This window comes from Hippoglossus stenolepis, chromosome 16 (genome assembly GCF_022539355.2).
Source record: "Hippoglossus stenolepis isolate QCI-W04-F060 chromosome 16, HSTE1.2, whole genome shotgun sequence".
NCBI classification, from domain to species: Eukaryota; Metazoa; Chordata; class Actinopteri; order Pleuronectiformes; family Pleuronectidae; genus Hippoglossus; species Hippoglossus stenolepis.
In genome coordinates, this window is record NC_061498.1 from 18,867,513 (window position 1) to 18,891,701 (window position 24,189).

Sequence of the window (24,189 nt, forward strand, 5' to 3'; positions counted from 1 at the left end):
GGTCTATATTATATATATATATAGAGAGGTACAAATAATTTATACATAGATAGCTAAGCAGGCAACTTTACAGCTGCACAATCTGTGGAGTCTGCAAGAGCCAAAGAGAAAGAGTTGAAGACCAAGCTGAAGGAGATGAGGGAGAAAATGAATAAAGGAGGAGGAAATCATTTCCTAGAATGCACATATGCTGCTCCAGAAGGTTGAGACCCAGAAGGTCTATCAGGAGTGGAAGTTTAAATTTGAAGGACAGCTGTGAGGAGAAGCTGAGCCACACCATCCAAGCCGGAAATATAAAGGAAGAGATCACACTTCTGATCCGGCAAAACATTGCATATAAACACGTAAATAAATGACTTTTCATACAGGTTTGTACTTTGATTCCAGATGATGGTTGGAATACAATCTCAATGATGATCTTTAAATAACCTGGACTCAATTCCTATCATTATTTTTAATCTACTATTTATGCAGAGCTACTTCAGAAGAGGACGTATGGCCAATGATTTCTGCATGTACATTCATTTAAAAAATGCATTTAGGTCTGAAAAAGGCTTAATGCTTAGTGAAGTGGCTCGAATTATTATCTGTAACTCTAGATATTTAGGACAAAGTACATCCATTGAACTGCAGGAACATGTAAAATTACTGCAGAAAACAAAGAAAATTCATAAATATATTACTGTTGGTGAAAGTGAAACACATCCAACGCTGCAGCCTACACTGTGTGTGGCCCCAGAGACGTCTCTACAGGATTTAAGATAGGATGATAATGAGGCAGAGGTGGAGGAGGGATAAAGCCAGGCCAGAGATGTTTAAATATATCCATAAATATATGGATATTATTCTTTATTTATGGATAAATACACCCATAAATATGGATCAGTAAATGGAGCTGAGAATACATTTTGGGGTACATCTCTGACTCAGGGCCACCAGGCTCAAAAATAATGCTGTTTAAGGACTTTGGATAATATCAACGAACAAGAGTCTGGGAAGATTAACTGTGTGACATTCATCTTTGGACGACAGAGCCTAGCTGATGGGAAAAATATGGAGCAGGGACGCCTTTATTTCACTGCAGTGCCACTAAATCACGCGGCCTCATCACTGTCAACCAAAGACCGCTTCAATATGCAAGCACAAGTAATGAGTCGGCCGGACTGTTTGCGGCAGAACTCGCGTGTAAAAGTTAATCACACACTGGTCATCTGCAGTGTGATTTAGCCGGTGATTAGGATGTTCCACTTGCATGGTTTTAATAATGACAAAAAGTCGTTGTGCACGGAGCTCTCACCTTCCATCAGCAGGGTCACATTTACCACAGAGCTTGTTTACATGCTCAGAATGAAAATGAAGCAGAGATAACTCAGAAAAACTAAAACTATGAGCGCACAGCATCGTTGCGGAACTTAATATTGATTTATATGTTGTACCCCAATGAGGCAATGCTAACTTTTCTATATTGTAATAATATCATTTCATTGAGAAATAACAGTAGGACATCCAAAGGCTACCATATAATAATTTAATATTCTTCAATCTACATAAGACACACTTGAAAAAATGCATTTTTGAACAATGCGTGATGTCATTTACTGATTTCATGATGTCACTGATCATATGGAATAATTTTCTGATCAATCTATTCATGAATCTCTATTATCTGAGGGAAAACAATAGAAAATGTGTTTTTCTGACATGTTTTAGTTTATAGTTAATCATCTGGAGATAAACTCCTCAGTAATATTCCCAGCTAGTCGGGACATTTTTTGCAGAATGTGAATTTTTTATTCCCTAACATCAGTGTCTGAATCTGCCCCCATAATTCCATATCTTTCGGGCTCTTAACCCTTCTCGCACAGCTATGTCATCATGTAGTTAAAACTCAGTTTCTCTCACATCTGCACAGCTGCTTAATCCCTGAATGAAGCGGGAGTGAATATCAGATTGTCAGTTTTAGCCATTTACAGAAAACACTTGGTGTTCTATGATGGTGGAACGAGCTTCCAGAGCAGAGACTGTATACGTCTAAAACTGAGCGTAGACTGTCCAGAAAGTGAAGCCAAGATGGAAGGGCCTGAAACCTTTTGTGTGGAATGACTGGCAAAGTGCCACTCCACTGGTTTTAAAAGAAGTGAGTTTCTATGTCAATGAGAAAATGAACCTACTAAGGAGTTATGGTCTCAAACTCTAGCTTCAAGTCATCTTCAATACAGCATAATCATTTTGCAAATTATTATTGTCCCATTTAGAGTCAAATAGACAATAAAGCATGCATGTATGCGAGTGCCGTCCAATGAGTGCAGGTCACAGGTGTGGGTGGGTGTGCTGTGTCCTTGAGCTCTCAGTCAAGCTCCATCCCCTACCCTCACAAATATAGTAACTACTAGTTTCATTTGAAGGGCAAAGTGCCAAACTCAAGTCTTTAAAACAGCAGCTCACAAACCAATGGGTGAAGTCACAGTGGATTGACACTTGTTCCAGGTGCCAGAATAGCAGGAACCTCACTCTCTATCTTCCAGAACCACTTGAAGGTTCATCAACAGGAGAGCACCTCCTCTCCTAACACATCTCACCGCCACTCACTAACAGACCACTTACACTGTCTTATTGAACAGTTCTTCCTCAAGCTCTTCTCCTGTACTGAAGCTTTAGAGTTGTCATCTGCCAAACAAGTGAATATAAACGTACCCAAACCTGTTACAAAAATGTATTTGTAGTCGTTCCTTCCTTTTCAAAAGGAACTAACAGTCACCTGTCAGAGTAAACACAGATGGGCGTCTACTTATTGCAGACTTAATGACTTTGAACAAGTTCCTATTTCAGAGACATTTGCCTGATTAAAAGCCATTATACGCAGTTCTGCTCTTCAAAAAAAGGAGACCATTACACGCCCACCGTGGTAAAAATAACGAGCAACGGCACGTGGCGAAGATTTATGACAGGCTCGGGACATATCTGGGGAGGAAATGAGAAACGATAATTTGCCTGCGGTATAATAGGACAAAGGCTATTTCACACCGCCCATCATCCCCCCAACTATTGTAAAAGACAAGGGGGACGCTTTCCTCCCTATTTAAACAGGTGATAAACCCTATGAAAAAAATAAAAGAACAAATCACACAGAATAAGGACAAATTTATATCGGTGGATATTTCATTCTCAACTCTGGAGAAGGGCACAGTGGATCAGTGGACGACAGCTGAGCAGCTGTTCTTAACACAACATGAAGCCAGACACAAAATTAGCTCAAGGTAACTCAGGGTCTCGATGGGGGCGGCTATTGTTAACCTGCCTGCGTCTTAAAAGTGGTCATGATCTGCAGCACATTTCATGAAAATCACGTTCATTAGTCCTCAGCATGTGAGACCATTACGACGCTGTGACACGTCCTTGTACCTGATAACCGGCTTTACACACCTTGCAGGCGGCATGTAGATTTGTCTCCCCTCCGTGCCCCCTCATTCCAAAAAAAGAAAGAGAAATCACAGTGGGAGGACCTTGTTAAAGCAGTGAAGGAGCAACTGAAGTAAATTTACTTTATCTCACCCTCCGAGGAGAAATGCGTGGTGGGAATACAGAAGCCCAACTATTTAAAAGGAGACATATGATGTTTTTTCAGTGTTTCGGTCCTCTAGTGTGTTATACAAGTTATCTTGTGAATGTTAAGAGTTCTGTAAAGTTAAAAACCCCATACATACAAACACACACGATGCCCTTGAACATGAAAAAATCTGATAACATTTTTGTTGGGGGGAAATCTGTATTACTGATTATTAAAACCATGATGTACGAGTGTACAGTACACATTATCGAGTATAAACTCATCATAATGAATCATTCACTTTATCACGCTCCAACACAATGGGCTGAATAACTAGCTAAATCTAAAGAAAACAGGTGGTCAGTTATTTCTGTATGACCGGTGCGTCTCCTTGACGACTTCCCCTTCTCACCAGTGACCACCAGTCAGTTCAGTAGCATCTCCTAGCCGTCCTGATGCGCCACTCTGATTGGGCTTCCTGCTGTTGAGTGGAGCGGACTCCGCACAACATAGCCCACACCTACCCCCCCACCCATGTGGTATCACAGCTCAAACACTCCTTCCTGCTGTGATAATCTCTATTAGACCATCTGGGAAAGTCACTGCCCCTTGACTGTAGCATATACCCTCCTCTCTATACACATCGAATATGAGTGCTCAGCCATGTGTGTTTTGTTTCTGTGGGATGGAAAACGAGGCCAATCCTTCTCATAAGTACATGTCATCAAGTCAGTTAAGTTGATCCAATATTGGTGTTTAAATGAAAAGAGCTTAGTCAAATAGGTTTATGTTTCTTAAGAGATTTAGGACATATAATGTACTGTTTAGGTAAAGTCATTTTCTTTCAAAAATGTGGTTTTGTATAATTAATGCCACTTTAACTTTATATTTCCATAGTTTTGTTCATCATTCCTATCGGTAATAAATGTTGGTTGATTACTAAATTCTGAGAACGCTGCAAAATCCTAAGAGCTGGACATACACTGCACGTTTTGAGCCTGGTTTCTAAGACACACGATTTATTTTTGAGTCTCACAAATAACACTTCTCGCACTGTGCACAGTGTATGAGCAGCTTTAAACAAAGTCCAACCGGACATGAAACAGACAGTCAAGACGAGCAGTGTGTAACAGGGTAAAACAATGCAGTAAAAAGATGGCCTCCCTGGGGAACGGAGTTCTTCTTGGGATAAATCTTTATCAGTCAATTGATGAACCAATCAGCTCTGTATGAGTAAAGTGGCAGGATGAGTCATTTATGTGCTTAAAAATTAACAAAACTTTGATACATGAGACACACACAGTAATTCAAACATCTGCATGAAGATAAGACGCAAAAAATGCAGCGTTTGTGTTTGATCGCTTGTACTGCATTGATTTTTCCATTGCTTCCTACTTACTGGGAGAACAATAAATCAGCCATTTAAATTGTCCTAGCAGGGTGGAGGGTACCAACCGCTGCTTGGTTAGCCACTGTGACGAAGCCCCTGCAGTGAAATTCTAAAAGAAAACTTAGCAGGGGACAATCAAGGACAGAGAAGTTTAATTGAGGTCTCGGGACTCTCTGCTGGAGCTGAACAAAGACCCAGAAAGGCTCCTCTGTTGCACAGCCCCTTAATCTTTTCAATCAGAGTTGTGTAAAGGGCCAGGATCAACACTGAGGGCTCTGTTATGCAATGGCCTCAGTCATCTCTCATTTTCACACCCCCAAAGCCAACAAATATCATAGATATTGAAAGAAAAGCCCACAGCTGTCCACTCCAGCAGCGAACAAGAGAATCAATCAAGAGAAAACCACGGTCAATTGATCTTCTTAAGAGCTTTTAGAAGCTCGGAAGGAGAAAATGGCTGGCGTGAGCATGTCCATGGCTGATAGTGCTGCTGTGTAAAGTCAATACAGATTAAGTCAAAGATCTGACCTGATGAAATATCAACTGGGCTGCCTCGAGACTTATTACCATGAAGTTATTAGTCCGTCTTGATGTGAATTCAGCACAGAGGTCTTTATAAAAATGACGACACCAACTATAATGAGAGCGTGATGTGCATTTCAGTGTGAACCTCACTCCGTGGTGACTTATGGCCTTTGAAGGATGAGAAAAAGTCAACATGACGGAACTGGGTAGATTGCTGTGGACATCACAAGCAGAGGGCAGCTTATATAGTTTGAGGAAACAGCACATTTATCCCAGTTTCCCTGTCGTCCGTGCATCAGTGTCAAGACTGACACTCAGTTGATGTGACTGACACATGATGCTTGAGGTGTGGAACTTAAAAAAAAGCCCGATGCCTGAAGACACAAAAAACACACTTGAAATAAACATTAAAGTGAGAAACAGGGGTCCGATGAAAAAGAAAAAAACTCTCAGGCTAAGACACTGGGAGCGACAGGCTGAATAGAAACACTGGACTGATGAATACACACTGACATATTTAACAACAAACTGAAAATAGTGTCAAAACTCAAAATCGGACTATACTAGGATTAATGCTTAATGATATCCTCACTTATACTCAGTGCTGTAGTGCTGTTGGTAAAGGTCTACTGATACGTACAGGGGCAGTAGCCACACCTAAGGGTGCTTTCACACATACCTCGCTTGGTACGGACCTTCTGACTTTTCATTTTAGTCCGAACTACAATAAGAGGTGTGAAAGGTGCCCTGGACCCCAGTTTGGACCAACAGACCAAAATTTTGTCCGACCACAAGAGGTGGCATCAGTCTGGATAGTTAGGACTTTTGCAGAAAGTCGAGACAGCATTAAACAATAGAAGAAGAAAAAGAAGAGGAAGCATCTTGTCTTGCTTGCAGTCCAAACCTCCGACAATATAATGTCTGAACTGTGCATCTGGTGCATTGGAACTAGTTTGGAGAATTGCGCCGGAAGTTTGTGATGCTGGTAGTAAACCCATAATGATATAACAGCAGCAACCAAATTAACCTAATGAACCGGTTCATTCATTTTCTCCATTCAAATAGAAAGACTACTACCTGCCAAACTGACAAGACGGTGACATCAGACAAACCAATCAATGTCAAGGATAGGAAGACACAGCCTATGAAGCTGATGATGGCAGGATGTACGTATGTCATAAAAAATGATTTTGTCCGCTCCCTAAATTACATGTGACACCAATACTAACCAGATCCAATGTAAACAATGAAACAAAGACATGAACCTTGGTTCAGACCTTCAGGCCTGAGAACGCCCATAGAATTACCACAATTTGTTTTCCATTCTTTCCTGGAGGACTCAATCTCTCTGCCTCTCCAAAGCGCTGTGACATCAGCCTCTCTTCTCTCTCTCTTCCTCCCTCCCTCAGCCCCAATCACCCACAAAGGGATTAAAGCTCTTTATAGAAACACCATAATCGGGCTGCTCTTTAATCTCTCGAAATTTTCTAAACTCTAAAAATGTTACGGCTGCAGTAATGTCTCTACCGTCACTCCCTGTGGTTCCCATGGACACAACCAAGGCGATCCATCGGTGTATATTAATTCACTGTACAGTACGGTGTATGCACAATGAGGTTCAGATGAAATTCAAGAATTTTATGCTCAGTCTTATTGGACAGAATGTAGAATTATAACTCACAAAAGAGTTACAATATTTTGCCTTAATTTGCTCCCATCATATTGTTAAAAATAAATATCTCTACTAAAAAAATAGCAAAACTCCATAAGATGAATAAATCCTGGAGTCGTGAGAATATCAGTTACAACTCTAGCTCTTTACTGCAGCTTCACATTCACAGTAAATTTGAATCAAGGTCTGCGACACAAAATCTTGGCTTATGCTGAGGATGATGATGTTTATGTCTGTGTCAATGGCTCCTACTTTGTATTCAAAGCTTTTATTCAAGGTCTAAATTAGGTACCGGGGAAAAAGTCTCTGTTTTGGGTGTGGTACTTTACCAAAGTACAGAAGCTTTGGGGGTTAAGTACGCCAGTGTTTTATTTCAGTTGGTCAATCTCTGCAATAGCTCCAAAAGTATGTTTCCTTACATTAAATTGAATATTTTTAATGTTATATATATGTTCTGCTACAAGTCTTTGTCTCTTAAACAGGAATAGGAATTTGAATCTCCACCATGCTTACTGTTGTTCTAGTGTTGCTTGATTTAATTCTTGTTGTGTAGTCTTCTGCATTACCGCCTCCCCTGTGTGTGGAAACACACACAGGGGATGATCTGCCACTCTGTGGGTCCTTTGAAACTACAATACACACAGTCAATGTTACTGAAAATGTATCTCCTAGTTCCTCCTAAATCCCCCTGTGAGTCATTCAGGAGGGATGGATCGGGAGGACACAAGACAAATCTCACTTCAGAGGGACTGATATTAAAAAAAGGTTGTAATTGCCCACCTTCCAAAAACCAATAAAGGTCATCATAGAAATCAGTTTTTTTCTGCTTCCAATTTTGTGCGTGGCCTCTCTGAATGACCCTCTGAAACGTTGCACCTCAGGAAGAGCTGAGTGAAAATGGTGGGTTAAAGAAAGGGATGACACTGTGGAAGAAGGGCACCGTGTAAACCTGGGCGAGAATACAAAAGGAGCCCAGGTGGATCCGGGTTGGACCAGGTTTTGACGGCTCTTTCCGTAGGGCAGAGCGCAGCTGATGAGAAAGAGTCAATTATTTAGAGTCATCATTCAGAGTCTGGGCAGCCTCTTTCAGGCCTGAAGCCACACACACACACACACACATATACACACAAGATAGGTGAAGAGAGGACCCACTGAATGTTTGAACACAGCTCCGTGATTTTAGATTTTCAGTAAATGTCAACTAGGACGAAAATAAAATATAAGGATACCATGAAAATCTCGCACTATCAAAACAAAAAAACTAAATATTAGATATCCATCAGCATTTAAATAATGAGTTACTGCATCCATTGCTTAGGTCACAACACCTTTTTATATCTTCATCTTATAATTCTTTTACCATCATTACCCTATTTTATTTATTTATCTTTATTACGTTGAATCAAATCTTATCTTTAATCCGTCCAGTTCCTCCTCCCAGATTTGATTCTATCGTTGCACAAATTAATCTTTTTATCATGTGACTCCTGTTGCTTTTTCATTCGCTGTTATTCTAAAGCACTTTGAGTCAACTACTGTTGTTTTTAAATGAGCTACATCAATAAATGTGACTTAACTTGACACATTTACAGACACTAGTTAATTGCTTTCTTTTTTTCTGCAGCTTTATCTCCAACGTTGAAGACAAGACACAAACAGAGACCACTGCAGTGTAAAATCTGGCAGCCAAATACTGACTATAAAGCAAATAAAATCTCCAATATAGTTCCACCCAGGAAATATAGAACCTTTTGTTTTGGTGTTTCCACCAAAGAGACTAGTCTAAATTAAGTTCCGGGGAAATATATACCCCTAAAAACGCTCCTCACACAGAGGTTTCAGATTTGAAAATTGGAGAAAATGTTTGCACTGGCAATGGAGCGTTCTTTTATGGCCAAGAGTATCAGTATAATTGGAGAAAAAGGTCAGATCAGTGCATCCCTATTTGTCAGTGTTAAGTAGTAAAAATATTCTTCAGTGTAACAAATCTATTTCCCTCAGCGCTCATGATGAAACATGGGAAATTAGTCTGCAAAACTGCAAGTGTAAACAAACTGACCACAGCTTACAAATCAGCATTATTTCAGTTTGGTTACACACACCAAGAGGCTTATCCCATAGGAGGTAAAGAAGGGGAAAAGTTCATATTTTGGCTCATTCCGTTAAAAGGGATGAGGGAGGAGAGAGACAGCGAGGGCAGGGAGGATGAGAAATTATATGGGAGGGGATCAGCACATCTATCACTGTCGCTGTGCAAAGTTACAGCTCCAGTGGAAATCACAGAGTTTGACTCGAGTCGGACTTCAAGGACACAAACGCTTCCTGCGGGGCTGCGGAGGTGGGTTGTCACTTAGAGGACAGAAAATATCGTCAGAGCTGAATCTGAGAGAAATGCGGACGAGGCGAGGCCCATTACACCGTCTTCCGGAAAGTGTGTTTAGCGTAGTTTGGGTCAAAAGAGTATTCCTAAACACCATCCAGAAAACCTTCAGAGAGGAGAAACCCTCTAAGAAAACAAGCTGTATTTGCATTGTTTACTACCTATGTTAAAACAGTTAAGTGAAGGACATGATGCTGCCCATCTTCTTTAACGTTTCACCTGCAGCAACATGGGACCTACTGTATAGTACATGGAAAGCTACAAAGTATTTGTATCTTATCACAGACTGTGAATTAAGATGGACAACATGTCTTCACTTCCTCCCACTATCCAGAAATGACTCCAAAATATCTTGGATATTTGAGGGAGGAGGGAGGAGAGAGACAGCGAGAGCAGGGAGGATGAGAATAACGCCAATGACGTTATTTGGAGCCCGAGTTTGCGCAGCAGTAAGTCACAAAGGAAACGTAGGCAAACAATGAACTGCATGGAAGTTAAATAAAGTAAAAAATGGGTTTCTATTTATCTGCATCCACTCCTTTCGTGGTAGATGCCCCACCTTTTCACAAAATTATTTGCATAAATATTGTTTGAGTAGTTTTTGTGTAATGCTACTGACTAACCAAAAAATTATGATGAGAGCAACTTCAACAGTGGAAGTAACAAAGAGAGTGTTCATTTCTATTCTAAACATTTTTTAGGGAGTTTTGATAAATATAATAAATAAAGATAATAAAAAGAATTATAAAAAAATAAATAGTGCAGGCAGTGGTTTGCAGAGAGTGTAAAAAACTGAAAACTGCAAAGAGTTTAATTTTTTCCATTGTCTGACTCATGGAATGAACATAAATTAGATACAGCTCATAAAATCTGCTGCAGAGAGTTGTCATATAAACTATGAAGACTGACAAGTTAGCAATTAAATATGTGAAGTCTGGCATTTTAATGTTGTCTTAAAAGTTGAGCTCATTTTGACCAGTTGCTGTGACTGGAAAGAAGGAGGTGAGTTAAAGGTCAAGTGTCTTTTAGACTCACTGCATGAGAAACTGAGGCAAGGGGATGTGAATGTGGCTGTGACAAGGAATCAGGACTTACCAGGAACACCCTGTAGGCATCTTTCCTTGTGACGGAGCCCCAGCACGGGTCTGTGTCGTTGTACTTGACACTTCCAGCGCTGCACGAGTGGTTTCCACTGCACAGGAACACAAGCACAAACAAACAGAGCTTAATGTTTCACCACTTTTTTACCTTCTGAAACTGATTCACACACCAGATTGTCCCTATTGCTCATTTAAGCCTTTTGTCTGAACTCTTATTACAGCTTGTCATGTCAAATTTCTGAGTATTATCACAAACAGGAGACAGATCCGCTGAAGGAAATGCTGCTGCAGGTGGCGCAGGTTGGGAAAACTTAGAGGGTATGATTCAAAAGCAATCCCGAACCCAATCGTTGCTGCGTGACAAGTGGGGTGGTGCTGCCCATGCTACAAATAAGTCTGCAGTTTGTGCCTTCAGGCGAACAAAACTCCTTCTGAAGTCTCAGTTACGTCTCACATTTATTGTTGCTGGAAGATGAGCGGGGGTTTGACCACGGTGGTGGAGAATTTAACACGATAAGACAGCATCAGTGTGCTTTGCCAGAGGGCCGGATGAGGTACAACAGCTTTGTTACAACAACAATTGTAAAAAGAGGGCAGAGTGACTTTTCTAACTAAAAATCACCCTGTCATTTTTTTTTTATTATGAATTAATACAGTAAAGCAGGAAATGAAAGAAACTTGCTTTAATACTTGCGCAGGGTCAAATGATACGAGTCTGTTTTCACTAGAAGACGTACGATATACAAAGAGATTTCGTTTTTTGTGAATCTGTTTGTGTTTAATTGTGATGCAGGTTCAGGTTGGGTGGACAAAAACATCCTCGAGGCGATCAAGATGCTTTGGCTTCACTTTTGGAAGCTGTCATGTCATCCATCGTTATTTAAAGTCTACGGACTAAATTTGGAAATAAATCTTTTTCTGTAATGAAAGCATGTGATGTTTAGTTCCAGTTTGGCAATGCTGCTGTTTTTAATTATATTTATATGTGGTTAGGAAATCTCATAATAATACTTTGATTAGCTCTGTGTTTCAAGAGCAGGAATTAACAATGAATGTTAATAACCTGCAATTATATCAGTATTCTAATGCTCTTTCAGATGTTAATGAGATCAGTAAATCATAAGTTCAGCTGCATCAAAACACAGAAGGGACGATGAGAGAGAGCAGGAGAAACCAGCAGCAGAATATTTCACAACACTGATACGATTTAATTACAAAAACAAAATCAGCTTCAGTCCAGACAAGCATTTTAGCTCCATATCAGAAAAGACAAACACACCTGTACCACATATCGCATGACCATTCACATACAGTGGTCATGTTGAGAAACAACAAGCAGATTGTTCACTGTGCAGGTGATTACTGAGTTACAAAAATGCTACGAACAAGGAACAGCAATGGTGAGTAGTTTTCTTGGAGCAACGGGGAGGTGGCACGGTTACTGCCAGTAAGTGTAAGCAATGCTTTGCATTCACCGCTGGTAGTCAGGTCATGACTGATAACATCCAGTCAAGGAGAGAACCTGGGGGTCTGCGTCTTTGTTTCTGTTCGTCCAGGCTAAGAAGCAGACTCGAAGTTATCACGCCAAAACAGGGCCAGCTGAATTTCCAAACTTCTCCAATTCAATTAGTGTAGAGAGCAAGTTTATTAGTTTCATCAAACATATATATAGAAAGTATAATACTGTGTGTAAAAGCTGAGAGTTCTGAAACTGTCTGAAACTATAAAAAAATATCCCTGTCAGAAGGTTTAACCATCACACACTATAAAAAAAAAAATCATCTCCCTAAAAACTAAAGGGGGAACGGCTATTTCTGTGGTCCAGGCTCTGAAGGGTAGAGTCTGTAACTATATGAAATACTTTATTCTCACTCCGTCTGGCCAACAGACTTGCAATAAAAACGTTTCTGGAAGCAAGTCAACATGACTCAGATGTCGGGAGCACCAGTATGAGGTCAGCAGGCCTAAAGGCCTCTGTCAGCAAAGCTTTATTGTCTCAATCTGGAGTTCAGAAGGTGAAAGTAGGGCACAGGAGCCAACAAGACGAAGAAGGCTGTGCCAAAATGGAGATTAGCAAATGTTCCAAATGTTCTTGAAGGAGAACATCTATAAAATCCATCCATCCATATATGTATATAAAATATATTATTTTATTTCACAATAAAACAGAGAACAGATGAGATAAAGTGAGTAAATTAGTCTTACCAGGCCACTTCCATTAGTGATATAGGCACAGCTGCTGCGTAGATGGCCAGGTCCCCGTATAGATAGACTATGATGCAGATGTAGAACATGTTGACACCGACTGAAAGACAAGAATGAAAAAGATACAGACATGATATATGATATCTATATCTATATAAAGTTATTATGACTGAATGAGGGATGTGTGCCAACTTCAACTTAAATCAAGGTTCATGAAACAGCTTGACGTTTACAAGGTTACAAAGACGTTTTTCATCTTTGTCAGCCGTCCAAACCAGGGCCTTTGCAACAGCGTAGGCAAAGCAGAATATTGACTGGCTCCCCGAGCTGAGAGGGGGCCCTTCAGAGAACAGCAGACTACATTAGTCCATGGCAATGACAATTTTGTGAGAACCCCCTTGAGCCCCCCTCTGAAAATAGACCAGTGGACAGCCCCCAACTCTCAGAAGATTGTTGTTTACATGATCCTATTAGAATTGATCTTAAATAAAAACCATAACAGTTTGAACACAACTTTTGTAGCGGAAAGTCAAGGCCTTCCACCCCTATTGCCTGGGGCCCCCAAAGTCTCTTGAAACCCTTCTTGTCTAAAGGCTTGGTCATGAAATGTGGCTGGTGGACCATGAATCCCTCCATCGCTTTTCTGGGACATCGTATTGGTCCAATGATAAGTATTATTAACATGAATTTTTTTAAAGCAACCACTACATGAAGGAACATTTTACTCGTCAGCCATTGCTCTTCACAGTGACAAGCTCTTTACCATCTGCACCCCCTCAGCCACACACTCGACTGGCAGGCCCGGCACAACTGCCTTTGCCAAGCCAAGATGGAAAGCTCTCACAAGCAGACATCATCACAGGACGCCACACATCCATCAGGCTCTTGAATTCTCAGAAGAGGGGGGGGAGGGGTTCAACCGTCCAACCGGACCTCTCAGCTAATTCATTACTGCCAAGGAAATTAGAGCATGGAGTCCATTAAAAAGACATAAAAAGTGACAGATTTACAGCTTTTCAGGCTGCACTGGTTCCTTTATGAATAAAGGGCTGGGGGTGCCTATCAAACAGTAGAAAACATACGGAACTGGCAGCCTCATAAACAACCATTCATTTAGTTGTTAAAAAAAAAAGCTGTTAATAGATTCACAACAAAAAAATCCACCATTAGAGACTGGAGGCCAGAAAATTAGCTGGTGCTTTAGCTTGAGGTAAAACTAATGATTAGTTTTAAAATCAGCCAAATCTGGAGAACGAGACTGGATTTATGGTCAGCACGCGGGTAATCAGGACAATTAAAAGAAGACTAGATGCGTTTCAGAAAGATTCTTGAGTAGTTCATTGATAACCTTTCTCCATATTCTAAGTATGGTAGATGTTCAGCAACAAAAAGCTGCAACGCAGACATTTATTTGGGCACAAAGTATAAAGTATTTGGTGGTGAAGCGATTCATGGAACATTGGTTAAACTCGCGCAGCACGATACAGACTTGGGTTCATGTTTCTAATATGTTTGATTTCAATTTTATTATTTGATGTTATAAAAAACGGCTGATTGGAAGGAGAAAGTAGAGTAAATGTAAAATGCGTAGCTCATCTTTATTTCATGTTTTTGCCAAATTCAAATATCTGAACTCAATGTACAGTATGTCACCCAGTTATTTGGAGGGCCACCAGACAGTTGTCCACCCAAACTGAAACAATTAAACACAAACCGACTGACACAAAACTAAATGACTTTGTCAATCTTCTATCGGGAAAAAACAAAACACTTTTCATTTAACCCTGAATAAGCATCTAAAAAATATTTTAAAAATTCTTTAATTTTGTGCTTCATTAAATTAATCCATAATAACAAAATTACAGTTGTGATTTTAGGTTAAATAAATCTGTGTTTTTATAGTTATTGGTGGTTGTATGGTTCATGTTCCAGACAAGTTGCTGCATCTTTTAAGCTTGAGACAATGAGAATACACAAATCCCTCCCTTCGCTGCCTCCCAGTCCCGTGTGGCACAACATGGACGAGGCACATTAGTGTCTCAGTGGCAGATAGCAGAGACGGGACGTACTGTACTCTGCTGGCAAGGCGAGAGCGCAGCGTGACCACAGGGATGCAGGCCTCCACAACGCTGTAACTAATATTTCTCGTTTAACCGAAGCTACAAGGACAAAATGCTGCGAATTGGGTCTTCACGTAGAACCCTGGTGTTTGGTATGGCTGTGAAAATGCAGAACTATCCATCAACACTGACTGACAGCGGACGTGACAACCTGGCTGTGAGGAGCAGCAGGAAAAAGCTACTATTTAGTTAAGTGCACAACAGGGAAAGGCAGTTTTATTATCGTGTAAAGACTCAACGCCATTGATTTACTGCCACGATTGTATATTACATCATAGGAATAAGACAATATTTATGTAACTGTGATGTAAAGCGAGTCTTGTTTGGTGACAAATTTCTTATTAGAACCATTCTCACATTTAAAGCCTCTGAAATTAGGAACTAAAAGAATTTCACCTCATTTACATCCATCTTCTTATATTAAAATTCTGCCTCTTGTGGGAACATCAGAGTGTAAATCTGATGAACTGAGATTAAAAAATAAAATCTAAATTGAGCCTGTCCCAGAGGCGGCAAACTCATTAACAACTGGTCTCCAAAAACAAGTAAATAGGACAGTGCGGAATTAGAAATGGATAATTTAGGTCTACCTTGACAACAAAGCAAGTCTGTGTGACAGAGGAATCATTAGAGTGAATCTGTTCGACTGGGAATTCACTTTTGTGCATCTAAGGATTACTGGGAAGGAGAATAAAACTTCAGAACTTAGTCAGAGCCGGACCACCACTGGTTTCGTTTTCTTCAAGGTAAACAGATTTTTGAGAGATTTGGCACCTGATAAATTCGACACAGTTCATTTTTAACAAACATTTTGTTATGTCTTCATCCACGTCCTAATCTTCAGTTGCAGTAAGCAGCTCCAAGCTTAATTTTTTCACATAAATAGTAATAATAATATGGTATTTCAAGTGACATACTGCATTGTCGCGTAAATCACATTCATGTTAGTTGCCATTTTTCAATTCTCTGATTGTGACACAGAAATAACACGTCCAAGTTCTTAGGTTTGCCTCCAAACCTTTGATTGGTTTGATTGTGTTTCCAACAGTAGAAACTAGAGAGTAGACTCGCTGTCAGACTCCACCCCCCACTCCTCCGAATATGGTTACTTCTGGTTGATGGCGCTGGACAAAATGCCAAACTCGAGGCTACAAAACAGCAACTCAAACACCAGTGGTAGACGTCACGGTGGGTTAACACTTAAAAGCATTGCAATTTTGTTGTTTTGTCTATATTGGCAATACCGATTCTTAGATCTTGAGCAAGAGGAGAAATTAGCTTCCCTCTGATACATGAGTACTTTCTATACTACCGCTAGGTGAGTCGTAATCTTCGATCCATCAGGAAGCAGAGTTGAGGTCTGAAAGTTCTGAATAGTGCTACAACATAGGCTTCACTCAGTTCCATTTTCAGAAAAAATTAAGTTTTCATGGAGCATACTTCCTTCCTGAGACTAAACTTGTGAAATCCATTTGTTGGCTTGATCATAGCTGTAGCCGTTATAACATATACTCCCTGAAAATTTAAGTACATCTTTTATGAAGCTGACACTGAAAACTATTATAGCAGTGGCTTATGGAAAATGATTGGGCTGCAAGCTGAAGCAAACATGTCCATTTATCTTCCCGGAGGCTCTTGCACCCCTGGATCCATTTTGCCAGTGCTCTCAATGCACAAGTATGACATTTAAGTAAAAGTCACTGAAGTATTAAAAATGGATGTGCCCATGTTTGGTTCTAATTAGGAGACGCAAGCCTGGGTTAAAGCGGAGTGAATTAGTATTCGCTGCCGTGGTCCTCCGTATGTCAGGGGAAGGAGCGCTCATGTTGAAGAAGCGAGCCAGTTGTTTGCACAGCCGCTGTTTGAACCGCCACATCACGTCACAAGAGGTAAGAACAGCTGAGACGAAATGCTGATGCAAGGACGGTGTTCAAGCGTTCGCTCTCTTTCTGACTTTAGCCAAAGACGTCTTCTAATCAACTTACAAATCATGAATGTGAAGGTTACAGTAACACCTTTACACAGTGGTGCAAATACCCCCCCCCATCAACATTCCTGTCAGTGGCTGCAGGTCAGGCTCATACAACAGCCGTGGCCTTATTCCAAGTCTGCTGCACCGCTGCCACATCAATTTCAGCCCAGGAGGAAGTCAAACGCCCTCTAAGCAGGAGAGATGCTTTTAATTGCCTGCGAAGGTGCAGGACAGAAAGACAGTGTGCAATCACGCCCCCAGTTTATTACCTGTGAAGAGTTGGGAGGTGGTGTTTAAACTGTTTTAATGTAACCTGTAAATCCAGCAGAGTAAAATAGACTTGTTTGACTCTTTCCTGTCTTTTAGCTCCTAAAATGCATGAAGAACTAGCTGTAGTTTGCCCCCCCCCCCACTCATTTTGTGGCTATCAAATGTTCACATCTGTCTCCTCACAAGCAAAACCCCTTGTCATTCAGGGCAGTTTCCTGGAGATGGTTTGGATTAAATTGTCACTTCTAACAAACTGCACAGCCATTCACTTAAAAAGAGGACAGATTTCCATTCAGATAAACTATCCAAAAAAGTGTTATCACGCCACCAACAAACCAAACCATAGTTCAGTTTGATCTGGACAAAGATCACCACTTTTGGTCTGACTCAATTTTGGTCCATTTGTCCAGACCATGAACCCCTAACTTTGGTTTGGACTAAAACTAGGTAGGTGTGAAAGTGCTCGAAAGGATGACAAACGGACAGACAAACAGGCGGGCATGGCGATCCCGATAGCGCCCCCATTACTTGCCAGGAGTGATAAAAAGGTTCAATGGTCTGGTTCGAGATGTAACATTTTGCAATTTGCCAATTTAAAAATGTTTTATTCAGTGCTTGCACAACTGTTTGATTCAGGCACCACTTGAAATTTGAAATATCTCAATGTTTTTTTAACTGTTTATATTTTCTGTGAGGGATTGAAAACCTTTATCATGTTGTCACTAGGATGAAGCTGAGGTATCATATCATTACTAGAATCACATTTCAGTTGTGCAAACAAATTGTGGCCAGCAGGTCGGAGCTGAGCAGGTCTGTGTTTGTCCTCTCCCCTTTCCCCGTTCAGCGTGTGCCGGGACCTGAGCCTATCTCATTCATCTATGATTCACCGCGCCACTTTCCCTTAGCGTGGGGAGAGTGAGAAGAGGAGAGAAAACTCATTTCCTTATTAACAATCGATACCTCCACGTGCCTCACCTGCACACTGTCCGTTTCATGCTGGGAAAGGTCATCAGCAAGGTTTTTTTTTCTTTAACAGGCAGGAGAGTCGAGTGAATGAGTGACAAGAGGGTGAATCGGAGGGAGCACACTGCAGCTTTGACAGCCTGAACTGCATGTCAACATGCACGAGTGCGTTCACACGTGTGGGTGTGAACACAAGCTGAGTGGACCTGTGGGTCTGCTCTGTGCGTGTGCGCGCTGAGTGCTCCACCTAGTGTCGCCATGCTGAACGACAGAAAGAATCTGCTCACACGACGTTGTCACAGCTTTGACCTTTCACTGTTCCTTCATTCCTTCAAACTGTTGAGTCGCCTGTATGTGGTTAGGAAGAGCTGGTCGGCGTAATGCAAGCAGACAAAGCCAGAACAATGTTCTGATAAAAAAGAGAAACGTGACGCCACAATGTTTCTCCGTCTCTGGTTCAAGGTGAATCTACTTTCAATATGTCATCCCATGTTAGAAGACGGTTCATTAGATCCCAAGTCATTCTAGTGGAAGCTTCACTATCATTTGCCACAAGCACAGGCAGTTACGCACAGGCAGTTACACACACACACACACACACACACACACACACACACACACACACACACACACACACACACACACACACACACACACACACACACACACACACACACACACACACACACACACACACACACACACACACACACACAGTGGGGAGATTAACAGCCTTGATGGGGTCTGAAACAGGTAATTACAACCAAAGGCAATTAATCCATATAGAATTACATCCAATTAAACAGCCAGCAGCCTTCCTCTGTGAACGGACATAAAAGAAAAAAAATAAAATCTTTTGGGATTCATCCCACACAACCTTCACCACTCCTCCATAAATGTTACACATGGCTAATGACGGCGGTGTCTGCAGTTAATTGAATAACGCCATGAGAGGAGCAGCTCGAGGCCAGAGGGATATTACCTTTGTTGAAGTACATGGACGCCATTTGGCCCATCTCCACCCGCTCCACGATGTCGAAATGATCGACGTGACCTCCTGACCTCTCTGTGAAAACACATCCAGCAGTAAATAACCAGTCGCAGTGGAGCCACTTTAGGTGTCAAGAAACAGATTTAAAATATATACACATATATATATATATATATATATCAGGACAAACATATGAAACATATAAAGCACTGCTGACATTTTAAATGCTGAAAATAAATAACTATTACTTGGCTGTTATTTTAGTCAGCAAACAATGTGATCTCAATCCTGAAGATGTTTACACGAGTGATAAATAGAGTGTTTCAGTGTTTCACAAATTACTGAGATTTGATGGCACCAGCAGTTATATTTTAGAGGAACATGTTTTTAAATCGATTAGTCAGCAGACAAAACATAGAATTCACAGACGTGTCAATCATTGATTAATCAGTGGTTCCCAGAACTTAAATGTTGGGGGTTTTGGTCAAGCAAAGACAAATATGTGGAGATTTCAGATTGGTTCTCTCATTTTTTACTTATTATAAAAATAGAAAAAAAAAATTAACAGATTAGCTTATGGATGAAATATTTGTTAGTTGTTAGTTGTGTTATTTGAACAGTAATAACATATATTCTGATGATCACCGAAACATCTTGATTAGAGTCTGACCGATTTATGAGTCTTTTACAGACATTTTGTTCAAAGATATGAAAACTTTTATTGTACAGAATAAACCATGTAGAATATATTTGATGTATTTATGTTTACATTTTATATAAAAATATTTGTATTTTCTTAATTCAAGTTCTATTTACTTGCATTTGTGTTATTTATAATGAAGTTTATGTAAAATATTATTCCTTTTCTTTTTCATGATGGTTTGAATATGGCCTGATATTGGTCGGGCTCTAATCTTGATTATTTCAAAATACATTTTTTATGAAATACATTTACACACACAAACTTAAAGTGCAGATTTATTCACTGTCTCTGCATCACTTCATCAAACTTTAACCTAAGCAGTGATGGGTCAGAAAACAGTTACACAAATAATTTTCCCGAAAATGAAGGTGTTTTGATTTCGATCGTTTATCGACTGTAAACACTGATACTCACGAACAGACAAGATGGGCTTTGTCTCCGGCTCTGATCGACCTCGACCCACAACATCATCGTCCGAATACTCAGAGGTGGAGTCGCTGTCGTTGATCTGAGGGGGAGAATGATGATGATGAGGATGATGATGCAAGTTTGTGGAGCTCTATTTAACCTGCCTCTTTTCCTAATTTCTCAGCATAAACCGCAGTGAGTTTACAAGCTATTAACACAGTGTTTATTTGCTATGTATGTGACACAGGGGAAGGCAACATCTGGAAATTACTAGCAACAGCTGGAAAGCACTTTGGAGAATGGAGGACGTCACAGTTCGCAGCTATCACGTGCTCACACATCGCTTATCATTTCTCTCCAGAATAATATCAATGAGCCGTCAGTGAACGTTGTGATCAGCTGAGTGAATACAAGACACTTTGGCTGAGACGCGATGAGCGATGGCGGGAGGTAACGGCTCTGTGACAAAGCGGAATGGAACAGAGGCAGCTTGACAAACCGCCACATTAATGTGAGTAGCTACGGCTGAGACTCAGACGAGCTTCTAGCGACAGACAAAGTCAGACCAATCGTCTGAAAGTAGAAATCCGGTCAAACACCAGGCGTTAGGCAAACGTGGGACTCCCCACTGTGGCTGGGATGAATGTTATATTTCCACTTGCTGCAGGTGAATCAGAAGAGGAAGCGGAGGCAGTTTTCTCCGATGAACCACAGACTTAGGGACGCCAACATTTCACATCACAATTTTAACTACAAAAGTGAATTATAATGTGAGACACTTTTACCTGAACTGGATAAAAGAAATTAATTAACTCATCGGCCATTGTGATTGAGAATTTAAACAGTGACTTTATCTTTAATTTTAGACCTATATAGTTTTATAGAAATATTATAGAAACATGTGAGATCGTAGATTAGATTCTTTTATCATTTATTTAGTACCCCAAGTAATCATCAACAGACTCTCTAACAACCCCTTGCAACAGTGATAAAAAAAAAATACAATTCCAACATATGGAATTTCAAGACTAAAATGTATTCACCAAAATAAAGAATCCAAAGATGATAAAAATGTGTTTATTTTAGGAAAGCCTTTTATCATTTTTACACTCCTATTGCAAGCAATTGTTTTTTATTATTTAGCATTTATCTTCATTCCTGGGGTTTTAATAATTTTCATTATATTTATTATTCTGTCTATTATATTACTTGACCTTATAAGGTCCAATGGTTTCCATCCTGTTTCAAACTTGTAAAGCACTTTGTAACTTTGTTTTGAAAGGTGCCATACAAATAAATTATTATTATTATTATTATTATTATCAAATAAATCATAAATTGAGTGTGAATTAACATGGGACCAAATGGGGCACTTCAACACAACAAACTGTTTAAATAACACAGGAAATTCCAGGAAATTTCCAAGAAATTTATTAGGAGATAAAATACCCTCAAAATAGGGCACTGCCATCAATTACATTATTATTTTGTAAGTATTCTTCTTATTATAATTTTGGGGATAACATTTCTCAGTCCATCTTGGAGCTTTAACGAAAGTATATAGTTGCACTTTGCTCATACCACCAGCAGAGGACAGTGTCTACAGCCAGTGCTGAACATAAAAAACCTCGTTCAGCTGTAGATTAAAAACACAGTCACGGTCGGGGGGCTCCTGTAAAGATCTTTTCCCATCACATGACCAGAGTTTAATACTGCTCTTTTAAGTTCTCTGCTTTTGACGTAATAATAATATTTCTGTTCAGAGGCTTCGCTCAAGCTGAGAGAAATAAAAAGCATTCAGCGGGAAACATTTCCAGTTTTTCCTTGTTTTCCATTACGTGGGAGGGAAAATGCTGAGAGGAGTCAAGGAGCCATGAATCAAGGCCGAGTGTTGGGGGCTCAGGCGATTGTCCGCAGGCTCGTAACTCCTCAACTGGAAACCCACTGGCATTAACCAAGATGGTTTCTGCACCGTGGGAGACACAAAGTCTTTTTCTCGTTCAAAGTAAAAATGATTGAAGAATGCTCGGTAATCGAGTTGAGTCATACATGTCCTGTAGACGTGTGGCAGGAGGCACATTTCACTTGGGCTAGAACTGAGCCATAAAACACCCTTCTAAATAAAATTCAAAAATGTATAGTTTATACATTAAAAAGGAATTTTCCTTTTGGGATTTTCAGTCATAGAAGATGAAAGTTGTTTGAATTTTAATTCCATTTCTCTAAGAACAACGACTATGTTGTCAACTTTGGATAAATTAAACAAAGAACAACAAAATTTAAATGTATTTTTTTCACAGTGCAGACTCAGCATGTACGATACCGCCCTCTATTGTTAGTTGAGACGTAATGCGCACAGACTCATGTTTACCTGTGTAATAATCATTTTTCTGTGCCATTTTAATGTCTTATATGTGCAATCCTGTTTACACTGCATATGTTCTGTTTACATTGTACTTTTTATTCATACTTAATGATATTTGTTCATGCTTTCATTGTAGGTTCTATTACTTCTGGAAGAAGGCAAAGTTTTCCCGTAGTGGTACTAATAAAGAATTATATTATTTTATCTTATCTTTTTGATTGCAGACCTGCCATCTACCACATGCATCAGGCATAAATACAGCTTTACCTTAAGTCAACAGTTCACTGACAACTACAAGTGAAGTTGAATCTGTGATCAACTGCTTAAACATGCTTTGACCTACATAAGTAACTCATATAAATGCTTTAATAAGGTCCTGCAGGGTGTAAACAGTTTGCAACTTTTATTGAACAACAGCACCCTCTGCAGCCACATGTGGGGATGGCATGGTTTTCATGCCATCCCCACACTGAACTGAAACACAACTGAACGGTGAATATTACCCATGATCCCCAGCTTCCTAAACCAGACCAGCTGCTGTTGTAACAAATACACCAAATTGTTTAGAATTCTTCAAATATCAAAAGTTTCCTTGCAGAATATTGGCGATAAACGCTGGTTTTTAACAACTTTTGAGTCCTTTTAAACTCATCTACAGCATTACTCTTGAACTTGGTGGACCTGATTCTGGAAATTGAAGGTACGACTATCAGACTGGGAATGAAAGAGGAGACATTCTGACAGAGAGAACTGTCCATCCAACCACCATGCAATTAAAAATAGTTTTTACACACACTATAGATTAACATCTCACCTCCTCCTGCTCTCTCCTTTTCCAGCGCAGCTGAGCGTTGGCCGCCGCCATCGCCTCGATCACGAAGGTGGTGGTCATGTAGCTGGTGAGGGGAGAGAGGGACCACCACAAGACAAAAAGAGACGACAGGTGAGCAAGGAGCTTTTAAGGACTAATGGTCAAATACAGATAATGCAGGTTGTCAGACATCAAAACTGTTCCATTATCAGAACAAATTTATGTTGGGAACTTAGTTGATAATTTTTTTTTTTCATACAGAATGATCAATTAAAGTTTTATGGTAAAATGCTTATTTCCACCTTAAGTGAGTGTAAATATGAAAAGAGGCAAATCTATTGAATGAAGACAGATTTGCTGGTCACCAAGGGGGGGAACAGAAACAACATCTACAAACTCCTGATGGAAATATGAGGCTCTTAAGCTTCTGTGTTCACCAGCTGTTGTCTAACTGTGTCTGAACCAAGTGTCATCCCAGCCTGACATCACCCATTGGTTTGTGAGCTGATGTTTGAAGCCTCGAGATTGGCATTTTGTCCAACGAGCGGGGGTGGAGCCTGACTGAGATCTTTAGGACACTGCACCCCCACCTACACCTGCGACCTGCACCCATTGGACAGTACTAGCTGTCAATTACATGGTATCAATGCCCCAATGCATACGGGGCTTTATCGTCTACTTGAAATCGAAATGGGAACATCATTTACTAAATGAAAATCATGCAGTATTGAAAAAGACATGCAACTAGAGATTGAGACACATACTCC

The 24,189-nt window shown here is 40.2% G+C and overlaps 1 protein-coding gene across 1 annotated transcript in view; it reads right to left on the reverse strand.

Moving 5' to 3' along the window:
* Positions 1-24,189, reverse strand: part of tmem104 (transmembrane protein 104) — a 52,509-nt gene that overhangs the window by 24,815 nt on the left and 3,505 nt on the right. Inside the window, exons 4-8 of the mRNA XM_035180508.2 lie at positions 23,426-23,507; positions 20,253-20,346; positions 19,127-19,210; positions 12,820-12,919; positions 10,610-10,706 (exon numbers count right to left, since the gene is read on the reverse strand). Of these exons, the coding sequence (XP_035036399.1) occupies positions 10,610-10,706; positions 12,820-12,919; positions 19,127-19,210; positions 20,253-20,346; positions 23,426-23,507 (457 nt within the window). The remainder of the gene's footprint in view (positions 1-10,609; positions 10,707-12,819; positions 12,920-19,126; positions 19,211-20,252; positions 20,347-23,425; positions 23,508-24,189) is intronic.